Source organism: Halichondria panicea, chromosome 1, assembly GCF_963675165.1.
Source record: "Halichondria panicea chromosome 1, odHalPani1.1, whole genome shotgun sequence".
Classification (NCBI taxonomy): Eukaryota; Metazoa; Porifera; class Demospongiae; order Suberitida; family Halichondriidae; genus Halichondria; species Halichondria panicea.
Window position 1 is genome coordinate 4,519,958 of NC_087377.1, and position 13,034 is coordinate 4,532,991.

Sequence of the window (13,034 nt, forward strand, 5' to 3'; positions counted from 1 at the left end):
AGGCTATTGTATGCTGTTGAGCTGCAACATGGAGCAGATCTCAGACTTTTTCAGCTAGTTGCAAGGAAGCAGCCTTATCTCCTCTCACTCTCAGTGCAGTCTGGGTAGGCATTGTGATTCTTTTATGTACCAAGAGTGCATGAATGTAGATGTAACATATACAGTATACATCCTTTTGTTGATTAGAACGAGTTTTTTGTATTAACTTTTTCATATTCAGTATTCACTTATTAATATGACAGTTCAAAGGTAAAAGTGTAAGCAAATTGTAAAAAAAGCAAAAAATTTCGCCTCCGGCAAGGTGGGAGGGGGATGCTCCCCCTCCTATACCCACCCCCTGGGTGGCTCTGCCACCCTCGTACGGGGCTTCGCCCCTTTCTACTAGCCCCCCCCTTTCATTTTTCCTGGATCCACCCCTGCATATGGTATTCAGTTTGTAATGACACACCTAGTAATTAACTACAGTTCTCATAAATTATGACATAAACATCCTAATAGACTCAATGTAATTTGATATTGAAGGGTGTATATACATGGATTCATTTCATATATGTTGTATTCTGGGAACGTAGACGGAATGTGCATGCATGTATTCTATAGCTTAAGATTCCCCTTAAGAATGTATTATAATGATGGCTGTCTCATACAAAATTAACGGTTTCCATTAATTGTTACATAATAATTATTGTCTCGAGAAAATTAATGGGCGCTTTAAGAGAAGTCATTTGATACCCTATTAGCAACCTCCTATCAAAACATAAAGGCAAAGTTTAATTCCCAGAACATCACATAGTCTATACTCCCTATACTCCTCTTCATACACTCCTGGCTATACTAATGCAAGAAACCTATAGTTACTGTGTAGCTAACTATAACTCAGCAAACTGATTCTGTTTTATTGTCAGAGAAATAATTATGAATGTGCTATATTTTGCTATTCTACTGTCTGCTTTGACATCATGGAGTTATGCTGTGGAAACTCAAGGTGATAAGTTATAGTAAAAACTTTGATCAGTGGATTAATTTTTGTTATGTCAGAATTAAGTTTTATAATTATTATTGTGTACTGTATGCATGCATGTGGTAATCTATGTAGTTTGATATAACGTTCTCTCTTGCAGATGTGATTTCGAGGACTACAGGCAATTCTTTTGTCGTTGCTTTCTCAAGGAATGGCTTTCCTCTTGCCGATCTTGATATAAATGAAGATCTAAATCTATCTTTATTCATCACGACCACTGAATCGAGTCCTGTTAGTTTCAGCGTTACTGGAAACGGATTCAATTTTGATGGCATTGTGTCATCAAATGTATCGACTCAAGTTAGTATCCCGCGTAGGTTCGAAGTTCTATTTCCTAACAATACGGAACATGGTCTGCTAGTCCAAGCTGAAGGAAATAATACAATCAATGTTCTTGGAATTTCTTATCACGAAGTTACTGCTGATGCTTACTTGGCCCTTCCTGGTGAGGTAATGCCAGTAGATTTGTATGAGTACTATGCAATCTCGTACCCTGTTCAAGTCCTTCAAACAGTCCAACCCCCCAGCTTTATTCTACTGGTAGCCGCTGAAGATGACACTTTTGTCAGAACACCTTCGTTGAATATAACACTCAACAGACTAGAAACGTATCAAATACTCAGTTTAAACGACCTGACAGGAACGAGGATAATTAGTTCCAAACCTATCTCAGTTCTTAGCGGTAATGATTGCGCTGTTGTACCTGTTGATAATATTACCGAAACATGCAACCATCTAATCGAGGAAATACCACCGACCGTAACTTGGGGCACACAATTTCTTGTTTCGTCGTTTTTAAGCCGTCTATCTGGTGATTTTATTCGTGTTATGAGTGTCCGTGAATCAGTAGTGAATGTCACCTGTGTACCTAGTACTCCTCCTATATCCCAGTTTGTATTAGACGGTGGTGGAAGTTTCGCTGAATTTGAAATTCTTCCAGGCAGCTTTTGCAGTTTTGCAGCATCTTCTCCAGTGCTTGTAACTCAGTACGCATTGCATAATTCCATTGATGGAGTTGGTGATTCGTCTATGATGATAATACCGTCAGTTGAACAGTACACAAATAACTTTGTTTTCGAATCTTTTTCGAATTTTTCATCCAATTTCATCAACATGTATGTTACGTCTGAGTTTTATCAGCCTGAGCAAATTTTCATCGATGGCTCTTCCGTCGCTGATTGGACGCAGGTGGCCTGTCCTAATGACAATACAGTTTGTGGCTATATATCAAGAATGAATGTGAATGCTGGAACACATTCTCTCTACCACCAAAACAGTTCTGCACGTTTGGGACTGTCAGTGTATGGATTTGCACACCATAATGCTTATGCTTACCCTGGAGGTATGAGACTGTCCCCCATACAGTGTGACTGTGAACCTGGGATATTTTGCTTGAATAATAACGGACAATTTGACTGTGGCTGTGCAGAGGGTTTCCAAGGCAATGGATTGAATTGTACAGGTGAGTGAGTACTTGACGGCACCGATGCTAACAGCTAGGATATCACAATTGTAATGTGTGTGCATGTTTGATTAACATACGTACGTAGGGATCGATTTCATGACTATGTATATAGTAATGTACACAAAATGAAGTATTTTATTCTAACAGATGTGACTCCAAATATATCCTTGCTACTGGACAATGTGCTGAGTCAGCACGGTGTGAGAGAGTTGGAGAGTGGTATATACAGTGTTGGATACGGGCATACGTTTGGTGTGACCTGCCAGACTAACAACTTTGCTAGAGCGGAGTGGAGACTACGGAGAGACATGAGCTTAGGTGAGGAATAACTCATTACTGCATGTATAGCAGTGATGTCCACACACTTTTTAAAGTGGCTATTTTCAATGCTCAATAATCTCAATACAACACACACGTTAAATTTGCCGTAATGCAAAACTTTACCCAACAAAGCCTCCTAGTTTTTATTACTGGTTGTTAGCATTAATTCTTAGATCTGTACGTAGCAATTAAACTATATAGGCCTGCATTTGTAAGAGGTGGTTATTTTTGTCTAGGTAGCACCAACCACCACACTGAGAACAGTGTGGGCACATCCCTATACTGTAGTTCCCTCTATACACATAATGATGTATAATCCCTTTAATCATAATTATAACATCTTTTGAGCACCCATGGATACATAACTTTATACATAACATTGTTTGTTCAGTTTTAATCTTGCTTTAGTTGAGGAGGAGAGAACAATTGAAACGGGAAACAGCTCTGGACTGTTGTACACTTATCGCGAGTCCGAATCAAGGGTGGTGCTTCGAACTGCAATCTTTAACACTTTTACAGTTTCCCTAAATTTTGGACTACAAGATCCTGAGATAGGAGCTCATCATCGCTACATTTGTGTGGCTAACAATTCTGGTCTTACTGAGAGTCGCAGTGTGGAGATAGTTCCAACAGGTAACTTATTTATACATGTAATAGTTGTACATGTATTGGATTTGTAACCCGAGGGAATACATACAACGTACTGCACGAGGGTAAACAAATCCAATACACATGCAGATATATCCATGCATAGCACCCGCACTGGTTTTATTTAAAAGAGAGGGTCTTTAAAATGGTGGAGGGAGGGCCACAGCATGTACCCTATATATATAGGGTATAATTTTATGAGAGTACCGTAAGACCTCGATTTAAGGCGACCCTCCAAATATGCGACACCCAGGAGCTTCAGCAATTTTCTGACCTCTAAAAGTAGTGACAGCTGCATTGACAATTATTTTTTAATGTCGCGTTCTAAATAGAGGTAAATGTAGCCACTCCCTAGCCTCGATTGTAGCCCACTGGAAAATCAGTGTTTTTAAGCAGCCTGAAATCGAGGCAAGTAGACTCTGTAAAGTTACCTCCAATTAGATACGACCCTCTAAATATGCGACACCAGGACTTCAATATAATTTTTCAACCTCCAAAAGAAGCAACCTCTGGCTTCATAATTGTTAAAAAGTGTCGCTTTAAATCGAAATCTTACGGTACACCCTATAGGGTATACACCTATAATAGAAGAATATATAATTATATGAGATTTGCAAGCTAAGTGCAAGATAATTTTGTTCGCCATATAGTTAATTATGTAAATAGTGAGTCGTTAGTCTATATAGAGGCTATAATTATATGCATGCACTATAATTATTATAGACAATACGGTTTTCGGCTGTTAACATTTCCCATTTATTTTCTTACTGGTGTAGTGTGGTCCAATAGCGAGCCAAGTTATGTCAGGTTCACCTTTGACCCCAGTACAACCTCAGTCTTCTTGTTTGCTGGTATTTTCAGCTATAAAGTGAGTGTAAATTTGCCTGCAGGTATATATACATGTGCAAGCATGGTCTTTAACGGTGGTATTAAATTTAGTATCGATCCCATGCATCCTTGCAGATTGTAGATGTTTTAGTTGTCAACAATTCTGAATATAACGAAACACCAACAGTGCAGTGTCAGCTATTGTCAGCCCAACTTAGGTGGGTGCCTATTATATCCAGCACTTTGTAGTACTTCACACTGGAGCAGCGAACTGTAATTATTATATATGCCTCACGATTGGTTTCCGCATAAGTCACCGAACTCCGTCAGACATCAAAATGCGGCAGGTAAAAGCACGAACAAAACAAGTTGATTGCACACTCTAATAGCTATAGATGGCCATAATAATAATAAAACCAGAATAGGCCAGATCGGTTCCAGTCGGAACAGTGATCACTTGAAAAAACAGCCAAATAATTCGATTTTCCAAAACATACTGATTGTCTAGCCTCGATCCCAGGCCGAGTTTTCGCTTTTATAACGGTTAGGCGAACTCACCTAACCGTTATAAAAGCGAAAACTCGGCCTGGGATCGAGGCTAACTGATTGCCATGCAAACTGCACTGCTAGAAAATTTAGACTTTGAACTCTTGGCATCCTTTGCAAGAATTATATATGGTTGATTATTTCCCACTCCTTGAGTTTCCCCGTGATTATGCCTGTGCTCATGAGACTAATGTAATTACAAAATGCGCCAACGGCGTGGCTGCTGTATTAAATTTTTCGACACTTTGATAGGCATATTTGTGATGCTTTAGGCTTATTGTGCATATAATTATGTATAACTGTCTATATATGCAGCTGTAAAACAATTAGTGTGTTGGTCCACCTGCATGTGTGCTAGGAGATTGCACTCGATACTAGACAAGCTGTAGCGCATAAGTTCCATCTCGGATTGAAATATTTCTAAAAATGCGTCACTGCAAAGTGAATCAGTTTCTGACGCTGTAATTACATCAACTACAAGTAGCATGCAGCAATTGTATCATGATAATCATAAATATGCTAGCTTTATATACGTCTACGTACATGCAGCTTTGACATAATTATATCCACTGAGGCATCAGCACGTGGTGACTATTTCCAACTTCCACACAAGTTTGCTTCTTTTAATAGTAAACTATAGGCCTATACAAGTGGTGGTTGTTTTTGTCTGTCGGATCCATGCATGCAGTTATTATTCCACTATACTTGACACAATCACTTTTATATTTGTTAACATGGTGCGCTAGTGATGTATCTATGCACACAGAAGAGAAGTTGATGTTACCAATGGCAACAAGAGATGGGATTGCGTTGTAGGTCTACCAGCGAGTCAAAGTTTAGACCTCTCTGTGATTGCCCCAGCCCTTCTCGAGTTTAATATAATAGCAGAGAGCAGCATCAATAGTAAGTTTCCGAAGGAAAGAAAAGCAAAAGAATGCATGCATGCCCATAATTATAATTATGTATATTGGACAGTGGCATTGTGTTCTACAATCTGTATACCATGCCATATGGATACCTATTATTATAGATTTTACTTTCGTGCAGTTTTATTTGTATAATTATATTCTCTCAAGATGCTGGGAATACATAAAACTGCCCCAGCTCAGGTACAAATCCATTACACCACCCTATAGATATCCATAATTTAATATACATGCGGTCCGCATGCATGCAAATAACAGGTGCTTTTGGGGAACAAATTCAAGTTTTGGCGGCCATTGTACAGAGGTGGCCTTTGCTGAGGGGTTGTTTTGTATACACATGCATGCATGCACATGCACTGTTCTTTGGGGCTGGCAGTAGTTGGCCTAAGATGCACATAATAATTATTGGTTCTGAATTTGTAGAAATTATGTGTGTTTTACTTTCTGATTGCAATTAGACGTAAAAGGTGCAATTATTTCTTGCTTATTAGTTTCTGCGGTAGGATTCTGTGACTACGAGCTTAATGCTGACTCAGCACACGGCATTTACAACTGGAGCGAAACTGAAGTAGGAGACGTAGTCAATCTATCGTGTTTCTATGATAATCAGGATGAAACCACCAATAGCAACACTGCCGGAGTGTCTAGATTATGCCTTGGGCATCGAAACTGGTCGGAAATTGACATTGGGGAATGTATTTCATTTGTTGTTTTTGGATTTCAACAAGTTAGCATTGCGGTGAGTCTTGTTATTGTATGTCTCTGTTACGTACGTTACAGGCCTCGTTTTTGTGCGCATTCTATGTTTCGGGGCAAATGACGATGAAATCTACAGCAGCCTCATTGATTTCTTAAGTGTGTGCATTCCATTGTAAAGTGCTATACCAAGGGCGTATAAAGAGAAAGAGGGCATGCAACTCACTATCAACCCTATGTATGAGCAAAACTAAAGACACAGACTGTATAATTATACTACATGTATATGTACACAAGAATCGAATTTATTTACCGCCCCCTTTAGTTTTTGCTCGCAAGCTGTTGCATGCATGCATGCATGCGATCTCTTTTTATACGCCCTTGCATGGTGCTACTGATTATTGTATAAGTGCATGTGCCTACTGTTGGTTTTGCAAGCTTTGTGAGGATTGCTCATAATTATCATAATGGACCTTTTCTGTATAGTATACGTACTAGTTAGTTATACATGCATGGCATAATTATGAGGTAACGTATATCTAGCCCCGTTTACACAAGGGATTAATGGGTTGGAATCCAGTTAAACCTCTCCACGTTCTGCCTAATTATCCGGGCTCTAATTCCTTGCAGGCCTCCACAGTCACAGAGGACAATGCAGGTCTGATCATACCAGAGCTAGCCAGACTAACTGTAGCCGCTGTAGACACGACCGACCAATCAGAAGGCAATCTGGGTGTCATAGCAACCGTATTCGAGAGCACGGCAGAACTGGTGGAGGGAGGGAGAGGAAACTTTTCACTGAATGAGAATGTGAGTTACTTTTATATCTATTGATGCATTATAAAATGTTCCCCTACATGTGTAGATAATCACTAATATAACTACAATCGTCAGTACAATCTCCGAGTGGCCGTCCGATCGGATTAGAGATGAATCGTCTGGGGTGGTCCTCTCATACGACAGACTGGCAGAAAGTCTTGTCACACAAGAGAGCTTCTTCAATATTACAATCATTACTCCGAATGTGATCTTTAGTGGACTGCAGGTAATCTAAAAATGTGTATATACACTTGGAATTTCCAAAATGTACCTATATATGTAATTACACTATGGCAAAATGCTATGGGACCAATTAATTTGGCTGTAATAATTATATAGAGGTTGATCGAGTGCTTATTATTATACGTACGGTAGGATGACCAGTATACAATAGACATGTTTTACTAGCTGTACACTGAACTCCTATTACCATGCATGCATGCTAGTAATTAATTATGCGTACTTGCTTATACAGACACTGGCTGTGAGTTTGTCCCAAGATGGCTACAACTTCAATCTCTACAGCATTCTAGGTGAGCGTGTTTACTCACTGTCACACACACATACAGACCGGTACATGTTTGTTTGAGGGACCACCTCCTGCACAGTAAAAAGAGCTCTGGACTTAATTTCAGATGATTATAGTGTATACCCACACTTATATTTTCAGGCCACCCTCTATAATACAGCCAGATTAGATGGGCCCCAAAGTCTCCATAGCAGGGACCTGTGTTAGCAGGCCATCTCTTACTACAGCCAGAGTTGTGCCCCAAGGGCCATCACTATAATATAATTATAGAGACAGGCTTCATGCACTGTATATGCATGTACATGCATGCATATAATTATAACTTGTTGAAATTGATTTATGTGGCGCATTCATTTTAGGAGAAGGGGACCTCTTTGCTGACAACCTCACACCACAGCAAGCTCAACAGATATCCGTATTTTTACCTGGAGAAGTATTCAGCAACTTTGTCTTCGGCACGGCTACTGGCCTGGCATTCACCGTGTACCCGAACTCTGCCCTTTTCCCATTAGACGAAAACTTACAAAACAGCAGTGTTGTTGTTGGAACCCCAGTACTAGGTGTGATTGTGAGCGGGGCTGCGGAGGTTATAAATCTACAGGAACCAGTTGTGATCACGCTGCCCATCACTGTGGATAGTAATGAGGTATATACGCGTATACAATTTCTGCACTCTATAATTAATTTTACTAAACAATGTATTTCTCATACTTTGTATGCAGACATTCACAGAGAGCAACTTCCCTCGATGTGTGTTTTGGAACTTCACTGCAGGTTAGTATACAATGGTCATTTACAGTGATGTGCCCAGAATGTTTGAAGTGGTGGCTATTTTCAATCTTCAGCACACAGCATTTGCCTCTTTATAGCTTATATTAACTATGCATGTGTAGGCGGATATGTTTCGTTTTAGAGGTGGTTAGTACTGACCACCATGCAACCAGTTAGCTATTATGTTTTGATGGATTTTGACTAGTCTCACACCTCTGATCTAAGCACAGAATGAATAATTATTGTGGCATGTATATAAGGACCCCCCGAGAAGACATTTTTGGCCCTTATACATACTTGGTGCATGCATGCATGGCCTTTGTTGAGGGGTTGTTTTTGTACATGCACAAACTGGGACCTGGCCCTTATATCGTGGTTGATGCATGGCCTTTCTTCAAGCTATAAGGTGCCCATTAAGAATGCCGGCTGAAACTGTACATGCATACATCAAGTAATAGTGCCGGCTTCGGGTTAATCTATGCTTTAAATTTGATTGCTGCTCTGATCAGGTCCCCTTGGTAACTGGAGCGACTCTGGCTGTCGACTGAGAAGCTTTGACACCCCCAACCAAACTGTGACTTGTGAATGTGATCATCTTACTAACTTTGCCATTCTCCTGGTAAGTACAGTCATGTAAAGGAGTTCTCTCATTATTACACTGTTACTTAGAGTTTTATATAATTATAAGGGGGTACTGTGGGCCTTTGACATTCAATCAATGGTTGCATGGAAATTTGGCATTTATGTTAAACATGATTGTATACATGAAATCTAAAGTGAAACCTGCATGTCTAAGCAGGCCACTCTCTCTAATACAGCCACAGGTTATAATGGGCCCCAAACCCCCAATCATAATTATAGCATGTGTTAATTGGACTGTGTTAATTGGCCACCTCTGTAAGCCATGGTCTCCCCATGCAAGGGCTGCTACTGTATAGCTAGCTACACATACCTCTCTTAACGATAATTATGATGTATTCCACGGTGTATTTATCCTCTATAATTATAGCTACCCTCCTCTATAATTATTTATACTGCAGGACATAGAGGCACGACTTAGCTCCCCAGAGTTCAGTCTGCCATTGGAAGTTATCTCTTATATAGGATCTGTCCTCTCCATCACTGGGCTATTACTCACACTCCTCACACTACTGGGATCAGTGTAAGTTAGTTATCACATTCAAAGGTTTCAAAGATCGTTACAATTGCTTGTTTGGGCCTCGTGTTAATGAATATAGCAGTTCTATTATACAATAGAAGTAAATTCTCGTACTGTACATGTATGCATGACGTACATACCTTTGAGAGCCTGTAATTTTGTGTTCAGATTGTCCAATATTAATTTGCTTCGTTCACTCAGGATATAACCTTTCCAATGATGTTAATCGAAATCAATAATAATTATTCTACCTTATATTTATCATTCCATTTACATGCAGGAAACTACGATCACTGGATGCCACAAAGTTCCAAGTCCAGTTCTGCATCTCACTGCTCTGTATGCTAGTGGTGTATCTGATTGGAGTGACTAGGAACGAGAACGAGATTGTGTGCACACTCATGTCTGCCTTGCTGCAATACTTCGTGCTCTCTAGTATGTTGTGGATGGTGGCACAAGGTGTGCTCATGTTCAGGAAACTGGTTCTTGTGTTTGGGATCATCTCAAAGAAGTTCCTTGTCATTGTTTCTCTCCTGTGCTGGTGTAAGCGATGCATGTTTATAGTCCAATAGTTATATAGTCAGTCACTTCAAGTGAATGGGGGGGGGGGGCGGGGGGGGCTTCTAGTCAGCTTAAACATTCAACACCCCCCCCCCACCACACAGTCTGCAAATTTCGAACTATAGAGAGGGACTGGGTAATGTAGCATACACACATTTTCCCCTGGGACCCCCCCCCTTATGCATCCTCTCTCCCCCTCCCACCAACACAATCAATAAATCCTATAGTCATAGATAGATTATTAGCTAATAGTTGTTATAGCCCAAATGTTATACTTTAATGGTAAGAAATATCACTGTACCTGTACAAATTCATGCAGAATGGAAATTGAAGTTACAAGAGTTTGTAATTTGTCTTTTGTGTTTGCTTGTAAGTATACTGCAATGGTATGAATGTCTTATAATTATATATACTACTTGATAGTTGGACAGTTTTTATTACCCCTGGTCCAAAGCCTTGCTTTATAGTGGTAAGCAATTTACTCGGAGCTAGATAAGCGTAACTGTATATAATTATGCATGTTTTGATTCTTTATACAGTACTGCCACTGCTGTGTGTGGGAGCGGCTCTCAGTACCATAGCAACTGGCACCAACACAATCATCTTTAGGAATGAGAATGAGGACATAACAATGTGAGTTTAATTATAATTTATTGGTGCAATGTGACAATGAATGAATGACTGCATGTACTTATAATTATGTAGAATATTACTATAATGCAGCTTATAATCTGAGCTGTACATGTATATGCATGACGTTATTCTCCAGATAAGTATAGTTGTATTTAGACTACATTACATCATCTGTAATTGATCTGATTGGCTAAAAACAGTAGATTACGTGGAAGCATAATCTACAAGAAGTTACTTATTCTACAGGAAATGGGCGCATATTCTACAGGAAGTGGACACATATTCTACAGGAAATGGACGCATATTCTACAGGAAGTGACAAATAATTTGTAGGAAGTTCTCAAAAGTTGGAATGAAATTTTTAGTGAAAGTGACAAGAAGATGACAAAAACATTATAAAAAAGACAGAATGCAATAATTTGTTCAGTCAATATCCATTCTTTCCATGTCCACTGTTGCTTTGTATTGCTTTTTCCAGTTGGGCATGGGCAAGGGGGGCCAGGAAGCATCAAAAACACTTTAGCAGTCGCTTGACACTTTCTATTGAGTTTTCAAGGTTCCATGCCGGTCCAGTCTGCTCTATACCACCCTCCACTCCACCACAGAGCTTCATTCTTCTTCTTGTAGTGTTGCAGTCAGTTCTAGCATAGTTCTAGGTTATTTTTACTTGTCTGTTCTTTCCAGTATCTTCAAGAAGCGTTTCACAAGCTTTACTAAGTTTTACTGTAGTTTTTCATTGTTTTGAAGCCGTCTTCTTGTCTTTTTCTGTCAACTGGTGTCTCTCACAGCTCTCCAGCTCGTCCAGCTCGCACAAATTCAATTTCTGTTGCTACGCACCAAACCTGGCTTTTTATAACCACGCCTCGCGCATGCGCAATGAAGTCCAAGTTAGATAGACCACACCCACTCGTAGAATATGCGTCTTAGTAACCACCTTGGTTACGGTTAGATTCCCTCGGCTTTGCGCCTCGGGCTAACCGCAACCGCGGAGGTTACGTAGACGCATATTCTACTCTTAGGTGTAGTCTATCCTATACTTAATTATACGTACGCATTAAAATTTAATACAAATGTCAGTAACATTACATAATTTTTTCCTTTCATATAGATGTTCCATCAGTGACCTTTATGTTCTTCTGGGTACACTACTAGTTCCCGTGATTCTAATGCTACTCATCAATGCGTTCGTATTTGTTGCTGTACTGATTGTCCTCATCCGAAAGATAATAACAGACAAAGAAAGAAATGGAGCCAATTTTAAACTTGTTCTCGGGATTTTCAGTATTAGCATTGTTCTTGGCTTAGCTTGGATATTCAGTGCTTTTATAATTAACGACGCTGCCGTCTATTTCAGATATTTGTTTGTCATTTGCAACACTTTTCAAGGTTTCATTTTCTTTATTTTTATTGTGATCATTGGTACAGAAGGAAGAGGATTCTGGACAAGTTTGTGTAGACGAAACATCAAGAGAGTCAAAAATAGTTTCCGCACTAACAGTACAAGTTTGGAATCTTCACTGAAGATGTTTTCGAATCAATTCCAGAGTGAGCACAAGAAATCTGATTTAGTGAATGGAGTGACGACAGAAGAATGGAGTGGAGCCGTAGCGTCTGGTAATAGTCGGATAATGAATGTGGTGCCGTGTGGAATTGAAAATGAAGGATTTGAGATGAAGAATGAGGGGACATGACAGGACATTGACGAGACCATATAAAAATCTTATAGTGTGTTACTACTGTATCTGTTTTGTTATGAGCTGCCTCAATTCACAATAAAAAACTCAGCGTTTATTAAAACATGCAAGATCACTTCTAGCTCAGTATAGGTATTGACCAACCTCCTGTGGTGCATGGCGAACATATATTTTTTACCGTAATCACCTTGAATTGGGGGATGATTATGAATTAGAAAACGCCCTTTGAAGATTGCATAAAAGATTTAACTCCAAACTCCGTTGTGTGCATTTACTAATAATAATTTAGGTTTTGCGGATTTTATTGTTGCGAATTGATCAACCATTGCAAAGTTCACAAATTTTTGATGCTCGCAAAACATTCTAATAAATACGGTAGTTCGGTGTCCACACACCACCCGAATGTTTTCTATTTGC

The 13,034-nt window shown here is 39.5% G+C and overlaps 1 protein-coding gene across 2 annotated transcripts; it reads left to right on the top strand.

Moving 5' to 3' along the window:
• Positions 1 to 729: 729 nt before the first annotated feature.
• On the top strand, positions 730 to 12,720 carry LOC135334481 (uncharacterized). 2 transcript variants are annotated; one of them, XM_064529686.1, is made up of 18 exons: positions 730 to 985; positions 1,122 to 2,483; positions 2,634 to 2,804; positions 3,216 to 3,440; positions 4,232 to 4,323; positions 4,419 to 4,501; positions 5,599 to 5,732; positions 6,247 to 6,494; positions 7,082 to 7,261; positions 7,317 to 7,496; positions 7,746 to 7,803; positions 8,159 to 8,445; positions 8,522 to 8,573; positions 9,080 to 9,189; positions 9,611 to 9,732; positions 10,010 to 10,272; positions 10,830 to 10,923; positions 12,032 to 12,720. In XM_064529686.1, the coding sequence occupies exons 1-18, from the start codon at positions 916 to 918 to the stop codon at positions 12,612 to 12,614; spliced, it is 4,314 nt and encodes a 1,437-aa protein (XP_064385756.1). In that variant the 5' UTR covers positions 730 to 915; the 3' UTR covers positions 12,615 to 12,720. The 2 variants fall into 2 exon arrangements, with proteins under 2 accessions (XP_064385756.1, XP_064385748.1); XM_064529678.1 differs by having other exon boundaries at positions 731 to 985; positions 5,596 to 5,732.
• Positions 12,721 to 13,034: the final 314 nt, after the last annotated feature.